Genomic DNA, 19485 nt, shown 5'->3' on the forward strand with positions numbered 1-19485 from the left:
AAACTGTGCACCTCCTCCTGTTGCTGCACTGCTGCATAATTTACAAAAAGACTCATTGAAAGTCCTTAAACCTGCACTGAATGATTTGGGAACAACTTTGGGAACAACAGGAAGTTGTGAACACAATATCACCTTTTAAGAAGGGCTGGGTGATATGGCTTTAAAATAATACTGGAATATTTTAAGGCTATATCACAAAACACGATATATATACATTTTTTAAATGTCCTCTGAACTAATGTTCACTACTAAAATACAAAATGATTGAATGAACTGCAGTCACAATGAAGTTAAATAAAGGAGCTATTGTCATATTATAAAGTCGATTACACCGCTGTTATAATACATTCAATACAATACAGTTACAAGGAAGTTAAATAAGTACTTTTGTAATGAAACATGACTTTATGTCTTGATGTGGTGATGTTGAAGTCATGTGACTGTGGTGTTCATTTTTAGCCAAACATTAGCTTTTTACTTCTGGCGACTGTGTTCAAAATCACAAAACTGGTGTTTATTAGTGAAGATTATGTTGCTGCACAAACCAGAAAGTATCAGAAATGTTTGTTTGCCACAGAGTGTATTTTCTGCAATGATCCAAAATCCAAACAAAATATCCCATATGCTTTTGATGAGGGAACTAATGCAACTTCTGGGTTGACCTACAAATAAACTTCATCCCTGCAGCACTCTATAAGGCTTGCAGTGTCAGTCAACATGTTTTTATCTGCTCCTTTAATGGCCAAATTTTGATAAATGCACCTTTAATTAGTTAAAGTCAGCAGTTAGAGCAACGCCTTCCTCTAATACTTGAATTTCTTGTTAAATGAGCTCCTTGTTACGTTGTTAGCATGTAGCATTCACTCAGGTTAGAGTGATTCACTGTGGTGTTGCCTCTTTTTGGTTGACACGTCTCATATTTTTTTGTGTGACACTTAACAGATGTTTCTCACTGTAATCTGTTAACCTTCTTTTCTTTTCGAACGTTTCAGTTTGGACACTGTCACATAGACAGACAGGTACTACACAGTTTAGTTTGGTGTGCTGCTTATGTTTTCTCTGCAGTATCTATCTCTTTGTAATGTCCCACTAAATGTTCTATACCAAATGCTGTTAATTTACAAAGCACTTCACAAATTAGACTTTATTTGAAATTGTTTTAAAAAAAACTTTGTGAAAGTTTTCACAGCAAATTCAGGGCTAAAAACAATAATAGATCTTTGGACTTTATTCGCTCACAAGATTCATCTGATCATTGTAAAATAACACGTTGGCATGGAACGTCTCGTGCATCGTATTCTGTCAGTGTTTTCATGCTTTCACTTGTCATTTCTGTGTTTTACTTTGACATGATCAATGTGATCAAAGACTTTTGTGTGTGTGTGTGTGTGTGTGTGTGTGTGTATGTGTGCTTTCATATGTGGTATATACAAAAATAGCATTTCTATTTGTTTTTATTACCTCTGCTCTTTCACCCATGTGATGTCACATTGTTGAAGCCTTTGTGTGTATATGGTTTGCTTTGAAATTCACCATACAGATTTTTATTTTTGAGTTTTTATCTCCAGTTATCATCACTTCTCCTGTCCCATTGAAAACATTTTTTTTATTAACTTTTAGTAATTATTTGATGTCAAAATCCTATACAGCAATCCTTAGATTGTAATGTTATACTATGAAACGACACTTCACCTTACAAAATGAAAACATTTTAAGCTTTGTTTTGCACAATTATATTATTGGATATAAAATGTCGAATTGCGACACGCAGTTACGCAAATGAGTAATCATGTCTAATCTGTCAATGAAGTCTACAATATACAATTACAATTATAGTGTTTTAAAATATGACAATTATTTTTATTTTTGACAAATTTAAGGCAAACATTGATGGCCTGTTTTCATGTTCAAGTCATACTCCAACCAGTTCTCGTCCCAACTCGTCAAATATTACTGCTTTGTCACTACACCTACAAGTCAAAAATATGAGGCGCTTGGTACCTCCTACATCAGTTTTGGTCATTCACGGATGGCATGTCAATTTATGCTTGTTACATGCATTGTGTCCTTTGTTTTTAGGTTTACTTCCTTAGTTTTAGGCAACAGAAGTACGTGGTTAGGTTTAGAAAAGAGAGTCATGGTTGTCATGTAATGTCACATGTCTTACCTCACTAGTGTAGCATGCTATACATGCCAGCACACTATGTTTTTATTGAAATTCATTGACTTTTGGTTTCGCACTAGAAGCGAACAGTAGGCTCACAGGTGAATGTCCGGAGTTTGTTTGACCGATTCACCTTTTCTTCCTTCCTAAAGACTTTCTTGTTCTTTATACTGCAGTAGTTGCTGGCAGTATTTTATAAAGTGCCACCAAGTTTTGTGCATCATACTGCCCCAAAAGGTGTCTGTGTGCATTGGTGTCTGACAGCCACTGACAAAGCAGTGGTATTTTACTAGTTAGGTTGTTGCACGCTGTGTCAACGATTGGCTCCGCCCGGTGCTTATCACACCGCCACAAAAGGTTCATTTGCGTGTGAGTCTCTGACGCTAAGATCACAGACAAAGCGGCTGTATTTGACGAGTTGGGAGTGAAAAGGGGCTGCATACTTATATCCAGCACATTAAGTGTAATGTATGTCGTTGACTTTAAAATGACAAGTATATTTGAAGCAAACATTCTATATGTAGCCATTTCTTTTGAGTCCAGGCAAAATTTTGCATATTTTTCCATGGTAAATACATAATACAATCATTTGCATGTTTGTTTCAACCATTCATTGTTGAAAAAGCCAGCTGCGACAATAAAAAAACCCCCAAAAACCCCACCAGTGTTATCCTTTAATTTAGTTTATAATGAAATGAGGACCATTTGCAGTTTAAGTAATGACACCGAGTAACAGTATGTGAATGTTAATTATAAAATCGCTGAGGTTTGAAAATAGGACAGAGGCAAAATAGGCCATTAAAAATGTACATGCATTACTTCGGTTTATTAACATTTTGACAATGAATAAGTTTTGCTTGGAGGCTTTGGTAACATTTGAATATGCAAAATATGCCATATAAGAATTAATGTACTGCTTTTTCATGACATTTAAAAATCGATGACGGCAGAAAGTAGATTTACTTACCAATGAGGAATGTTTTATCATAATAATCCAAAGCTAGAAATTGGACTTAATGACTAACACAACATTTTTTCCCCAAATACCTCTGAAATAGCCAACTAGGCCCATTAAACAGTCCACATAAGCAACACACAAAAAGAAACCACAAGAGTGAAAAGTACTGCTAACAAGCAACTCCTGATAAAAAAGTAAAGGGAGCAGATATTTGGATGTTTACTTCATAAGAAAAGAGTTTTTATTTGGTCTACATTTGTGTATAAGTTTCCCATATGGGCAAAGATGGAGAAAGACAAACACATAATTTTAAACAGGAAATGTGTTTAAAATAAACATTTAAAACAAACATATAGTATGAGGAGACGTTAAATAATATCCCAGCTAGGTTTTGTGGTCATGGTGAAGGGATAACCTCCATCAAAACTGGCCCAGTTTAACTGCAGAGTCACTTTAAAGTCCCTTTCCCACTGCACAAAAAACCCACTAACAGCCACATACATCTGGCTTTTGTTTGTTATGGGAAATGTTACAACCGGTATTCACACCCGGATCAGTTGACTCTGTGGTAGGGTTGGGTATTGTTTGGGTTTTTTCCGATACCAGTGCCTTAACAGTGCCTGAACTGATACTTTTTTCAAAATAAAGCACAAAACGATGGTCAAGGATGTTAAAAAATGGCATTTTGTTTAACTGCAAAGGCAAATTTGAACTTAAAATATTACCAGTTATATGTACACACATTAACAAATTCCACCATAGCAGGGCTCCAGCATCATTCTGAACTACTCTGCACTAAAATACTGTGTATATATTTAAAAAAAGGAACCACCATAGGCCTCCATGCTGCTTTCTACAGTTTACCCACCTGTTCTCTAACATCAAACGTGACACACCAGTAAAAGGAACAAAAAGGCTTACTGCAGAGCCGTGTACTCAGCTCCAGTCTGCTGGCAATTGGAAAGGAGTCTATAGGCTAGTTTTTGAGGGTTTACCCGTATTAAAAAACAAAAAAAGAAAGGCTTACACACACTAACTTTGGTGGTAAAGCGGTATTAATGTTTTCACTCTTCCCTGTAAATTTGTGCTGATCAAGTCTACGATATGGTTTACAATAAAAATGTCCAAGCTTAGACATCTAAAAACGTGATCTCAAATTTAACATTTAACATTTGCGTTGTAGTTGTGCCCTGTGGTTTACATCCAACATAATAGGCCTTTATGCTTTTCCCAACCCAAACTATAGTTTAAGTGTTTAGATATTGCTGTTTTTAAGATGTAATTAAAAACTGTCACCCCTCAAGTTATTTGCTCTTTTCTTTTCCATTTACTGTCGAACAGATACCAACTTCGTCCTGGGAAACGCTCAGATAGTCGACTGGCCCATCGTCTACAGCAACGATGGTTTCTGCAAGTTGTCGGGGTACCACAGAGCCGAGGTGATGCAGAAAAGCAGCACCTGCAGGTAGGCAAGAGATCATCTGTGTCTTTAATACTGATGTTTTGGGAGTAATGTCAATTGTTTCATAATCACATATTTGTTTATTGATTACAAAACCATAATGTGAAAACATATGAGAACACAGTATTTTTTTATTAAACTCATTCAGATTACAAACTCATTTGAAGATAATAAGATTAGTTTTATGGTATATTGGCACACTTTGAATTATTTTTCCATATTAGATACAAGTACAAGATTGGCCAGCCAGATTGCACGAACTTGTTACAACTATCAAGATTTTCATCTTGGCTGGCAAAGCAAAACTAATCATGCTGTTCCTGCAGTTATACCACAGTCAGAGAGAGATTGACTGCCTTTGCAAGTGTTTCTTTTTCTTTTTTTTTAAATGTCAAAAGTGCCTGCAGTAAAAAGTGGAGCAGAGCTCTCACGTAGATCCCCGCGTCATATAGAAGTGGGCTGTTGAAATGCAAGTGCTATATAGTAGAAGTCATTTTCTGTCATTTTGTGTTTATTTGTATTTACAACTCCAATCAGCATCTTATTTTGAGGTATCTGGTAGACAGAATAATTGAGGAGGATCTGGTGTACACAGTGTGCCAGTGTTCATGCTCACGTTTGTGGTTTCTCGCTCTCTATGGAACATTTTGGCTTTTTGAAATGAAAAGGAAACAATTCTGCAGAAAATCACTCAGTGCCACCATTGCACATGTGCATTTTTTCAGGTTTGATTCCACAGGGTTGCTGGGCTCATGGATAATAGTGACAGCATGAGGAGAGCCCAGCGTTTCAGTTCTCAGGGGCCCACCTTTGCACTAGACCTAGATGTTAGGAGATCCTGGATCGACTATGACTCCCAATTCCCTTCAACAGAGTATCTCAGCAGAGGAAATTAAAATCACAAGATATTCTACTGTTTTAGTGAGAACACGCACAATTATTATTAATATGATGTTTCCATAATTTAAGACAGTTCAGTAGTTTTTTTGAATCTCTTGCAAAGATAAAAATCAGATAAGACATAAATCTGTGATGTAATCAGGTTGAAACAACTGAAACTTTTTCCACATCACAGACTGCAGCAGTCAAACTGTGGACAGTGTCCCCGGGGATGCTTTCTCCAAAACCGTTCACATAAAGGAAGAAAAGGAAATATTTAAAATGAGTAGTATACCTATTGGAGTGACTAATTTCTGGACTTGTGTTTATTGTGCCTGTAATAACCATGCCAGTGAGAACTACATTAATAGGACGACATGGAAACAGTTGGTGCTGCCAGATTTGAAAACCGTGGGAGATTTCCTCTGTTGTTGGAGAAGGCGTTTGTCACAGCCAGCACTGTGGCGGCTATTACTGATTTAGACCCTCGGGTCTCTAAGCATAAGCTTCAGAGAACTTGCCAATACAAATATCGAACAGAGTGTGAGGCGATTTGTTTTCGGTTTATTTTTAGGTTCTGAGATGGAGTGAAGTCGCTGTGTTTGAAAACAGACCTTAACAGAAAACATTTCTCTTTACGTAACTACTTCATATGCAGTTGGTGTTATGTGTAGCCTATAAATATTACCGTACATTTCAGTAAGTGACAAATAACTATGCAGCAAGCTAACACGCCTTTGTAGCACTTACTGGAGGGAATACATTTACAGTTTAAGTGGATTGTTTACATTTTCTATTTTTTAAACATTGATATGTGAATCTGCACAGCAACTGTTTGGTTTTATTCTGAGAAATCTGAGAGATCAGGTCAAGATTTGAATTTGTCCAGTACTTCAATTTTTTTTTTTGTTGCCAAAAACCTGCATAACTAATGGTATTACCCTCAGCTATAGATAATGTCGTTTGTATTTAGCTTAAAGCCTGACTCACAATGTGCTCACGTCGGTCCCTCCTTACAGAGGTTTCATTTATAACCCACAGACTTTAAAAATAATTCACAGTTACTGTGATGTCACCCATTGGTTTGCGAACTGAACTTAAATTCAGCATTTTGCCTGTTGCCATTTTGGGTTTTTGGAGCCAGAAGTGACCATATTTGGCCAACAGGGTGGAGCTGTGAAGAAGGGAGTAGTGCATCTGACTGTGGCAACACCTTTCAGTCAGCCTGTCAGTCAAAGCAGCCCCATTTTTAATTATGCGTAATATTAAGCCTTAATAAAATTGTAAATAGGTGAGTTATATAAAAATCCACTCCTCGTACGGTTGTCATGAATGTTGAAATTAGCTATTGAGACCAAGATGGCTTCATTTCAGCTCCAGAAGTTACAGCTTGGTATAATCTCATTTAAGTAAATAATATATATTAGGGTTGCAAATCATAAGCACTTTCCTTAATCAATCAATATGGTAAAATGAATTGGCAATTAATCATTACTTGAAAAAACATCAAAACTTTGCTTATTTCAAACTAGTTTTTTTCCCCCAAATAAAGCGGGGTGGAAATCTGTTTGAACAGGATGGTGACCACACAGTTAAAACATGAGTTTGCAGATTCATCTGGTTCCCAGGCCGTAGGTATCACTACCCCCTTTTATTTTTCTTCAAATATACCTCCATGCCTTTAATCATTTGGTCTTTTTGGTTGCTTTTTTCTGTCAAAACTCTCCATGAGTCTGATTATGAGGCCATAAAAACATTGCGCATGTTTGATGTTTCTGAGGATGACTCAAACATAAAATGTTTGCTCATCTCCCCAAAGTGTTTAAGTCTAATATCTGAGCCTCTTTTGCTGCAGATGTGTGCGGATCAAAGATGTTATTTCCATCTCATCTGCTCTTTCCATGTCTCCTCAATTATGTATATGTTTATTTTTGTTCTATACCATATCCTGTAAACATACAGTCAAAAACCTGTGGGAATTTTTTCACGTGTGACGAGTCATTTGAGGAATCTTTTTTTTTTCTTTGAAGCAAGTCACGTTCCCCGCGGCTCAGAAAAAGACAGGATATTCATCAGTGATATCACATCAAGCACTGGTCTGAAAAGTCTCTGTGGCGTCAGAATGTAGTCTCATTAAATTTAGCCTTCCTTTTTTTTTATTTCATAACAAACTCAGAGTTATATTTAGATCATGCTGGAACAGGCTGCTACTGAGGGTGGCAGTAACAAGCAAAGTGAGATGAATGCCTCTGCAGCGTGGTTAAATGTGCTCATGGTTGCTTGACCCATCTTCAGGTTTAATTTGTTTTTGAGAGGTACTTTGCATTTGGCCAATTAGACATCAGGCTGCATTTATCTTTTTAATGCTTTCAGGATACATTACAATGATTTTTAATCTGCTTTTACGCTATATTTAATGCAGCCTAATGTGATGAATGTCTCTAGAGGTCTCTAAAATGCAGTCAGAAACTGGCCTACACAGTTTAGGTGCAACTCTTGATAAATGGCATCATTTTATTTTGTTTTTCAGAAAAATACACAGCGAAATTTAAGAGGAAAACATGGATAAGACATGATTTTGAAGCTCTACTGGGTTACTCACGTCAGATAAATCGGAGACAAGAACAAAGTACCACAGCATAACCAGGGAATACTTTTCAACTAACACATTATGATATTTACACAGTCAAGCCTTCCTCATCACACTTTAGTGCAAGAACGAGCATGCTTGTCCAACGTGCTGCTGCCTATTAAATATTAAAATACTTATTTCCCTTTGTGTCTTTCAGCTTCATGTACGGGGAGCTCACGGACAAGGACACGACGGAAAAAGTGCGACTAACGTTCGAGAATTATGAGATGAACTCGTTTGAAATACTGATGTACAAGAAGAACAGTAAGTTTGGGCGCCATATGTGAGGAAAAGAGAAAAATGTGAAGTTTCCACTCTCTTGTCATGCAAATGTATTCAGAGCTCCTGTAACATCAAGTCGAGTTCAAAGGCAGCCTAGAACATTTCTACCTCTGTAGAAATGTGCTAATTGGTTGAGAGCCAGACCGGAGAACCCCCCCCCTCCCCCCCGAAAAAATGTGGTGATGAGTTTGTTTCCACTTGCAGGTGTAACCTCGCTCTGCTTGGAAAACATGGAAAGTTTTGAAAGTCTAGAACATTTTAGTTGAATCTCTCTGCTCCATGTGCACTCAGTGTCATTTTTGCTAAAAATAAGTTGCAGCTAAATATGTGTGTTGTTCTCTTTATACTTTTCAGGGACGCCTGTTTGGTTTTTTGTGAAGATTGCACCCATTCGAAACGAACAAGAGAAAGTGGTCCTGTTTCTTTGTACGTTCAGTGACATCACAGCCTTTAAACAACCCATCGAAGACGATTCTTCCAAAGGTAAGAGTCAACAAACTTCTTTTGCTCAGCTTCATGGTTTCTATCAAAAAGGTTGTTTTTCTGAAACTGCAAATGTTAAAGGTCCAGATCTGTAGGATTTAAGGGGATATATTGGCAGAAATGGAATATAATATTATAGGTTTTCTTTAGTGTTTGAACACCTGGGGGTAAAAAAAGAATCTAGTGAAAGTGATGAAAGTAAACAAACGGCTAAAGTCAAAAGAAAGTGTCCTTTCGGTTTTATGGGATCCTTTTTTGAAAGTGAAAATGCATCACTTACATCAGCTTGTCATTTTCCTGGGAATTTACGGTTGAGAATACTGCAAGTTAAGGGCTTTTATCAGTGAGTCACGAGCTCAGTCATCATTGTTTGACTTAATAGACATTTACTTAAATTTCAATACTTAATAAAATAGAAAAATACATTTGCATCCACACCTCAAAAGGCCCAGTAAAATCCCTTCTCTTTCCACACTGTGTAGAGGACATGTGTTATCTAAAACTTTTCACACAGAGATGATAAAACGAGAGAGGCTGAGGTAACATTAGCTCGCCAGCGATCCCCATCCAACCCTGAGCATTGTGCATCTGCTCCGGCACACACCCACTCAGTCAAATACGCACCCCATCATGATGGTTATCAGCACACAACAGAAAAAAAATGACTCACTGGACTGTGTAACCGCTGAAGACAGCCAAAATAGCACAGGCATCGGTGCAAGTGAGCGACTACAAACAAGCCATAGTGACAAAAACAGGATGTGGATTTAGAGTGAAATTGAGATTGTTGTTCAGCACCAACAGGTAGCTCTGTCGTAAAGGCTGTAGCTCTCTGTGCTACATGGGACATGGCCTGCAGGCAACAATCGCAAGCATCAGTCTAAGCTGCCTGAGCAGAGAGTAGAGAGAGATGCAGAAGCCCACATGAAGTTAGGACCGTCCTCACTGTAATCACGACTGCAGTCTCTTTTTGACCTCGACCAGGCAGAGTAAACCTACAATAACAGATTTTTTGGAGACCAAAACACAAATTATCACCATTTAAACTGGCACGGTGAACTTTTTCGAAAACTGTTGTCTTTTTACACAACCAGCAGAGTGACTCAGAACAAATGTTAGTCCAACATTTACTATAACTCCAGCTCTGTTTTTAGTCTACACCAACTCTTGATCAAAAATCTAGGTTGTCAATAACTTTGCCCATCATTTGGTGCTCAGTAGAGAGTGTAAAGTGGTTTTTAGGGATTTTGTTTTGCAGAAAACTGATTCCTGCTGAGAGTGAACCCAAACAGCTGAAACATGCCAAAGGAAAACTGCTTAAATTTCCTAAAGAAACCTGTCACATTGGATGACCAGAATTCAAGTGCCAGTTTCAAAAGTATTTGCATCTTTTTACTGCATATACAGCCCAATTGATTAAAAGAACGTCTTTCCAGTGCTGAAATACTTAAGTGGCTTATTATTGCTCTACAAAACAGAAGCAATTAACACAATTAAACCCATTCACTACAGTTTATGAAGTACGCTTTTCTTAGCAATTGTTCAGTCCTATAAAAGTCATTCTCAGACCCTGATACTTTGAGTGCTGTAGCCCCAGGAATTAACACAGCAGCCAAAAACATATTGAAAAAAAATTTTGTTAAAGTTTGTGCTTACTGTTTGTGTTTATGACCCTCAGGCTGGGGAAAGTTCGCCCGGCTGACTCGAGCTCTAACGAGCAGCAGAGGTGTCTTACAGCAGCTGCAGCCCACAGTCCACAAAGGAGAGAATGTCCACAAGCACTCCCGCTTAGCTGAGGTACGGACGATTCATGTGGTCTTTGTTTCTGATTTGATTTGGTACAAATAAATGCTGTATACAAGGGAACAAAGTTAGGACACCTAGAAATCTTTTAGATCAGGTCAACTTGTAAGACTTACACAGCACTTCTTGTGAGCAGGTGAGCTGTAGTCACAGTCAGGACAACATGATTTAAGCCTCAGTATTTTTGGCCTCCTGCTGTGTGTGTTTATTCACCTGTCTGCTGAGTTTAACTGATTCGCTGTTTTTCGGCAGGTCCTGCAGCTTGGCCAAGATATCCTACCTCAGTACAAACAGGAGACCCCCAAAACCCCTCCCCACATCATCCTGCACTACTGCCTCTTCAAGACCACGTGGGACTGGGTCATCCTCATCCTCACCTTCTACACCGCCATCATGGTGCCCTACAACGTCTCCTTCAAGACCAAGCAGAACAACGTGACGTGGCTGGTGGTGGACAGCATCGTGGACGTCATCTTCCTGGTGGACATCGTTTTAAACTTCCACACCACGTTCGTTGGACCTGCGGGCGAGGTTATCTCGGACCCCAAGCTGATCCGAATGAACTACCTGAAGACCTGGTTTGTTATCGACCTGCTATCCTGCCTGCCGTACGATGTCATCAACGCCTTCGAGAACGTAGATGAGGTGAGTGCTGTGGTTCTTCTACTTCCAGCTTCTCACATGTGAAGATTTGCTGCTCTAGTTTGTCTCAGGCGATTGTAAACCAAGTATTTTGGAGTTGTTGGTTGGACATAAGCAATTTTAATATGTCACTTTCTGTTAGGGAAGTTGTGGAAGCAGAGTTCCCGCGGGTCCTTAAAAAATCTTAAAAGGCATTGAATTAATTAATATAAAAATAAGGCCTTAATTGGTATTAAAATGCCTCAAAATCAGAATTTCAGAAGTCTTACAAATGCACAGACATGGCAAGTATTATTTTACGAGTCCATTTTTTTTACATTGCTCTTTAAAATCTTAAAAATAAATGTTAACATCTTTTTTTTTTTTAAATAAAAAATCACAGAGAAAACTCACTAACAAAAGCCATGTATTTCCCAGTTCTAACCAGTTCTAATTTTATTGCTGGACTGTAATGTTTTTTGTAACAAATGTCACACTTCTGATGCCAAAATCCCATATAGAAAAATTTTTCAAACAAACAATCATCCAAAGATATCACCTTGGCCTCTGAGAAATTTTGAAATCTTTTTGAATTCCCTTTTAATTGTTTTTTGACATTTTACAGACCATGAACAATGAATCAGTCACTATAAAAATAGATTACAAATTTATCACCTTTTTTCAAATGCAAATAGCAACCCCCAAATTAAATTTTACCATCATCTGTTTTATCTAATAACATCAAGTTGCTCACTTTTATTGCAGAAAATTTATCTTGTGGCCTAAAAAAGCATTTTAATGATGTATTTTAATGATAATGATGTATCAATTTTTTTCCCACAGCCCCTAGTAATCTTTAGAGATATTTCCGAAACACAGAGTCACAATGGAGACTTATTTAGTCAATCACATTATCACACAGTGTCCAGTTTTGCATGTCTTATTAATATGTAACAAGCTAATTATTATAAATTACATTATCACTAAATTAGAAATTATATAACATAGTTTGATGAAAGACGTGATTAAATACACGAATCAGATTACAGACCAACAATCTGTTTTAAATATTGTAACTTAATAACCTGCATTATTGTACTCAAGTTAAACATCAGACAGCGCTTAAAAAACGTCGCCATAGAAACAGTTACTGCAACACACAGTAAGCTAGGTGAGTTAGCGGTCTTAACGCTGACGGATCGGAGGAGCTGAAGTCATGCTCTGTCTGCTCAACTTTCGGTCACCAAATAAGGACAGAATTAAAATCCTAGAGATAATCATTTCTGAGTGGACTGACAGGTTATTAGGTCTCAGTGCAGGCACTCAAACACAGTTAATATGGACGTGACGGTGAAAAGGAGGTGATGTTCTCTGGTTGTTGTTTTTGTGTAGTGACAGTGAAAAAAATGAGGTTGGAATGAGCAACATAATAATATGCTTGTTTGTGAATTCATAAATGTTGGACCATAATGAGGAGTGTCTGCTGGAGAGCTATCACAGGATCTTGAGATAATTGGCACATTTTAATTGGGGAAGGAGCGTTACATTATTAAACTGAGGCGCTCCTCAGCGCTCTGCTGTGTCACTGATGCCCTAAGACCATTAACACCTAATGACAGCTGACAAAAAGGACTGAATCATGGCCTGTCATCAAAACTAAGGCATGTAGTGTCACCAGATGAGAAGTTTGAGTTGGTCGCTTTTAACTGGATTAATTTCAGTTGTTCCGTCTGCTCATATATGTGCATAAATTAGACTTTATGGTGTTTGAACTGAAAGTTTGTCTCTTTTTGAGCAGTTTTCTTTTGCAACATGGAAGAAAACAGCTTGTTTATTCGTTGCACAGTTATAACATTACATAGCTTACGTTTATGCGTTTCAATAAGGTGAAAAAATAACTTTACAGGACGTTTAAATGTTAAAATATTGCATGTATTTCCTCATAAGATCTATGTAAAAAATATCCGGCTGATACACACGTTATATCTCCAGCTGCATCTGATTGAAAATATCTTTTATGGCGCAGCCACAGCTTTGAATCAGGTCCAAATGTTCACACACACACACACACACACACACACACACACACACACACACACACATTGATTAAATGGAGCCTCAGGGTCCTGCACTTGCCGTTATTCATTCTAATAATGCATCATTGTTGTGTGTGTTTGTGTGTGCCTGTGTGTGCTTAAATGTGTCACGTTTCATGATGTGTGTGTGTGTGTTTGTTATTGCAATTGTGTAAAATGCTGTGAAAGCATTAAACGGCGTTGTGCGTCACACAGTGAGCAGCACAGTGTATGTCGGCTCTCGGGGGCTGCCGGGTAGCACTCACAGTACAGGGTAATATGAAATGCTGTGGTAATGATTTAAAAATAGAGGCCTGTTGGTTGGCCGCGAGCACTGAGTTGTATTTGCAGGTCCAGCATTTTGACTCCTTTCTAGTCTTTCAACGCTTCAGCATCCTAAACGCTGACAAGTTCAAGTGGCCGGGGCAGACGCAGTCAGAGGTCAGCAGGAGGGAAAAACTACAAGCTCTTGGGATTTGAAAGACAGGGCTGCTGTTATTTGAGCTTTTCAGTTTTATCAAGGAAAAATGTCACCAAAAAGAGAGCCACACTGTTGCTTTTAGAGGCAACTTTTTCATTATGATGATGGCTGTGAAATCTGAAGTTAGCCGATTAACCCTTTGAAATCTGGACAAATTGGTTTGATTTCATTCAAAAACATGGGGAGAAATCAATGCAGCTTAACAATACATGGCCCAAAATAAGCAAGAAATTCATAAAAACTTGAAAGAAAATACCCTGAGAATAAGAAAAGGAAATTCAATAATTAGATTAAATATAATGTAGTTTACAGGACAGTTTTCCTTATGTTTATAAGCATTTTTTTAGTTGTATCCCCTCCCTTAAAAATAAAAAAAATCAAGTCATTTCAGGTTATTTTAATTTCTTGCAATTTGGGAGACATTTCTTGCCAAGTTGCTTTTTGCCTTTTACGTTTTTGTAATGTTTTTGAAAGAAACCAAAGAAAATTGCATAGATTTCAAAGGGTTAAATAGCTTCTGAAATGTGTCTAAATGCAACACAAATACAACACTGATGTCAATCCAGGTTTGAGAGGGTTAATTTGCATCAACATTTTTATACTTTACACTGTTAGTTGAAAAAAATGAATGGTTTGAGCTCAGGGAAATAGTGTTGTGCATTTTTACTCTCCTCTTTTGTTTTATAATTCTGTAAACCAAATGATCTGTTGATTTAAGGTGCCCTGTGGAATTTTCTTCTTAGAAAAAGTTATGTTTACTTTCAGTGTTACTCGCCAAAACTCACTGGGTGTGCATCCTTGAGGTCTAACAAACAATTAATGTATTTCCTTCCTCATAAAACATTTGCAAAGGTGATTATTCTTAAACATTTGAAACCTGGATTAAGGCATACATAGCAGTCATCTTCTCCTCTGCCTTTGCTGACGCGCTGCTGCATATCTTTTGCATATCTTGGCATGTCAGTCAGTGGCATAGAGTGAAACCATTGGCAGGAAAGTGTGTCACATCTCCTATGTGCATGAGTTTGAGACAAACAAAAAAGGAACTCAGTCATATAAAAACAGCTCCATAGCGATGCCATAGGTCAAAGAACAAGAAATCGGTAATCGATAATAACAATAATTGTTTGTTACAACCATAGAATATATCCCTCAATGCAACATAAAATGGTTTGTGCAGTTAATATTTATTTTCTTGAGAGCTAACTATCATGTATTGTGTAGGCAGACAAATGTGGGGGATTTTGGCCATCTGGCACTTTACAGTAGAGTTCCCAATATAGTAGATGAGTAGTAAATGCAGAGTTAGTGCACAATGTGTCACTGCCAGCGTTGTTCATTTGTTTGGTGGTGTAAAAAGTGAACCTTGTCTCTAAGCGTGATCAGTGTTTACCAAAGGGCGACCTGCCAGTAAGTTAAAGTAAAAATATGGGGGCTGTGATCATCTTAATGAATTAAAATGTCACTTTGGTCCAACAGTGTGGCTGTTAAATGCGTTTTTAATAGTATTTGGACAGTCTGGCACAGATGATTAAATGGTAACTTTGCTTTTTTTTCAACCAGGACCCTATATTCTGTTGTTTTTGTGTCTAAGTGAATAATGGAAACAGCGTTTTTTGAAAGTGGTCCAGTGTTGAGCCAGACCACTGCAGCCAACAGCAGTGAAACAGGTTGCAATGTAATCCCTGCGGCTGTTGTGCACAGTCATTTGTTTTTGTCACTGACAGACTCAGGATGTTCTTCTATGTGTCTGACAACACAACTTTTTTTTATTTTTTAGCATAGAAAATAAACAACACATTAATTCACAACAATATTCCCACCTCCACCCACACTCCTCATCCTTGAAGGCACCGCTATCACATTATAAAAGGCCTTAGAGAATCTACAGAAGAAAATAAATAAATTACTAGGCAAAAAAGGAGACTAAAAAAAATAAATGGTTAAAAAAAGGAAAAAGGGAAACTTGATGAAAAGTAAAAAAAAATCTTTTTTTAAATAATAAAGTTGTATTAGACATACAGGGCCTACAACACTGTGGTTGTGCATACAAGATCTTTCACTTTGTCGATAAGGTAAGCCCAGACACAGACGGTTGATTGTTTGACATTTTGCATTTTTGCTACTGACAAATCCATATATTTTTTATCCAATAAGGGATTGTAGCCAATGATTTGGAGAGAGAGAGAGAGAAAGAGGAGGCTGCTGTCAGGCCAACAAAAAAAAAGAGTTAAATCCTTTTTGTTCAACTAGAAATCATATGGAATCAGGTGAGTTTGGCGACAGCGATTCTGTTTAAGATTAAACAAAAAGGATTTTACTGCTCTTATAATAAAAAAAAAGAAAAAAACAAGGACTTTCAGTGGACGCACATTAATGTTGCTCAATCAGATTACATTGTAGCCTGTTTTGCTGCTGCCGACTGCAGCGGCCTCGCTCAATACTGGACCAGAATCAAAACAGTTGTTCCCCTTAGTCACCTAGGCACAAAAAAATAGGAAAATAGAGTTCAGGTTGAAAATACCAAGTGTTCCTTCAAGCGATGTATCAGGCTTTGTCTACAAAATAGTTTTTTTTTGTAGATTATCTTGTAACATCTGTCTCCTTATTGGTAACATATCCCATTAAAAGAGATTTAGACATTATGCTGTCAGGCTTACTGTATACTGCATTTGCCCACTGAGACAATTAGTCATTTAGACAATTAGTTGATTCAAAAATTAGTAATCCATTTTCAAAAATGTACTTTTCAATCCCAAATCCCAAACATCCAGTTGTTCACAAATCTTTAAAATGTGAGAATGTTGTGCTTTTCTCAGCTTTATATAATAGTGCATAAAATATTTCATGATTTTTAACAACAACAAAAAAAAAAACAACTTTGCTGGCCTCACCTTGGACTCCAGGCCATTTTATAGACCTAATGGTAATCAGTTAACTGACAAAAGAATCAGCAATAGTGAAAATAATTGCAGGTTGCAGCCCTCCACTTCACAGTACAGCTTCTAACTTTATATTGACTGTGAGGTTCTAGTATACATTTCGCCTATGATAAGGTTATAGATTCACTGGCTGCGAACCGACATGAAAGCTGTGACCATCCACTTCCAGGATCATCTTCCACTGTGTTCCTGCAACAACTCAGTGACTCCAATTTGTTCCAAATTGCTTTGAGGCAATCCATGGCAAGGGTAAATGAGAGCGGGTAAGCAATCGCCCCACGTTATTAAAGCGGGAGCCGAAACATCTTGCTGCTGCTACAGAACTTAACGACTGACATGAATAACTTTGATGGCTGTTTTCCCCAACAGGTTTCCAAATAGGGAGGGGAAGATCATTAACGAGGAGCGGCTGTCAAAGTTGTTCTTGGCAATCTTAAAGCGCCGCCACCTCGAGACCGACTGAGCCTCATAGTCATTGTGTTATTTCAGTTTGTTATGACTGATAACCCAAAACAACAACACATGATTCACTTCATGTTGCTGCAAAAGAGCTGACGAATTTAGCCCTTTAACAGTCACACTAAGAAATGCCTTTGCAAAGATATATACAATATAGACCATAAAATATGTTAACAAAATGCATGTTTTTTAAGAAAAAAACATTTTCCCAGTATAATGCATGCAGAATTCTGAAAATAAAAGTGTCTTTATGCAATAAACAAAGAAAATAAATAAACAAAAATTATTAGATACAAATAAAAATTAATCTAGCAAAAAAAAATCTGTAAATAAAATATATGGTAAAAAAGGAATTGGCAACATTATATAATAAAAATCTGAAAGTTAAAGTTACTTCATAAAATAAATAAACAAAAAAATAAATAAATACAAATAATAATGAGTCTAGTGACAAAATCTGTTTCAAATGCATGGTAGAATTTTTTTGTAATTTAATACAATAAAAATAATAGAATTACAGCATATTTAAAATACTGCAATGCATTATATAAAAAACATCTGTACATAATAATTTTTTCCCAAGTTTGTAGTAAAGCCATTTGCAAAAAATGTCAGCCACGAGGTTACAATGCCTGTTAAAGGGTTAATGAATGCTTCCAGTGCATACTTGCTCACACTGCACATGCATTAGAGACGCATAAAGTTTTCTTTTTTATTTGAAGTCTTTATTGAACTATAATTTTCTCATGTGTTTATTCACCGCTTACTACTGATAAAGTGTCTACTCTCTCACTTGTGCTTCATTTTTGTTTTTCTTCTTTTTCATCCGTTCTGTTTGCATGCCCCTCCCCCTCCACTTCCTCTTCTGCCTGTATTCATGCATGGGACGTGATGGGAAGAATTGGAACCACCGAGCTGTCACTCAAGTAGGCTTCAGTTTGATTAGAATATCATTATGAACAGTTTTGTGTGTTATTTAAGTGCAGAACAAACGTGCACACTTGAAGTTACATAAACTCTCCATCAGGCACATTTCCTGCGACATTTATTCTTGCACCGACACTTCAGCTGCGGTGAATGATGAGAGTACGACAGTAGACGCATCGGTGCATGAAATAGATGTTACAGATTTAGATTTTTGCTGCTTGTTTTTTTTCTGCCAAAGCTTTTCTTTGCCAGGAGATTACATCTATCACATTATGTTCTACAGGACAATTTGAAAATGAACAACGACGTCATTAAAGCTGCATGAGATCTGTTCAGTCCTCATGTCAGCAGGAACAAACATGTCATTTGTGACAAATTGACTGCAAAAACATTAAAAAATAATTTCAAAATAAAAGTCATCCTGGCATTGAAAATATGCTTAAATAGACCGAGTTTTGAGTATAAGTGTGCTGTGCATTGTAAGATCCACCTCTTTCTTTAAGTTACCTCTGACAGCATTTTTTCTTTATTTGCCTAACTTTGCCAAATTGGGAGTCAGAAGTTGAAATGTTTGACTTTTAATTATGATGTTTTAAAGTTCCAGTGTGATGGATTTAAGGGGGTATAAAGGCAGAAATTAAATATAATAAAAAATGTTTAGAATAAGCCATTTATATCCCCGTTGGGAGCGGGTCCTCGTCCATAGGGATCATGTTTTTGCACCGCCATGTTTCTACAGGAGCCCAGAACAGACAAACCAATCATTGGCTCTAGATCGCGTTTTTATGTTGGCCACCATATTTATAATTCTCTCCAAGACCAACAGCATCAGAAAAACACATTTTAAAAAAATATGACACTGCTTTATTTATTGTTTTACCAGTTTAAATTACCGGGTCCGTTTGTTTTGGAGGGGAGGTGACCTCTGCGCATAATTGTCTCCCAGCAAAAAAACATGCCAGAGTTGGAGAAATACTATTACTGCTATTTTCAGTGTTTTGTACCAGTTTAAATCACACAGTCTGATTGTTTTGGAGCAGAAGAGACCTGCAGATAATTCAGCACTGCGTTAAAAAAACCTCCTGAACAATGAACACTGGAGGAATTCTTCTGGTTTCAGCTGGTTGCAATCTGCAGCCCTCACTGCAAGACACCACTAAATTTCCCTTAATTTTACACGCTCAACCTTTAATATTTGACTTTGTAGAAACGTGAGCTTATGGGCTATAAAATAGTTGTCACAAAGTCCTTGCAAACTGGCAAGTTTAAAAATACTGCACACTGCTCATTTGTCACAGCTGAATGAATTTTACCTGA

General features: G+C 37.3%; 1 protein-coding gene across 1 annotated transcript in view; it reads left to right on the top strand.

Moving 5' to 3' along the window:
* Nucleotides 1-19485, top strand: part of kcnh1a (potassium voltage-gated channel, subfamily H (eag-related), member 1a) — a 47944-nt gene that overhangs the window by 3822 nt on the left and 24637 nt on the right. The window contains exons 2-7 of the mRNA XM_042501914.1: nt 993-1019; nt 4464-4587; nt 8253-8359; nt 8732-8860; nt 10539-10657; nt 10916-11308. Of these exons, the coding sequence (XP_042357848.1) occupies nt 993-1019; nt 4464-4587; nt 8253-8359; nt 8732-8860; nt 10539-10657; nt 10916-11308 (899 nt within the window). The remainder of the gene's footprint in view (nt 1-992; nt 1020-4463; nt 4588-8252; nt 8360-8731; nt 8861-10538; nt 10658-10915; nt 11309-19485) is intronic.

Source organism: Plectropomus leopardus, chromosome 15 (genome assembly GCF_008729295.1).
Source record: "Plectropomus leopardus isolate mb chromosome 15, YSFRI_Pleo_2.0, whole genome shotgun sequence".
Taxonomy (NCBI): Eukaryota; Metazoa; Chordata; class Actinopteri; order Perciformes; family Serranidae; genus Plectropomus; species Plectropomus leopardus.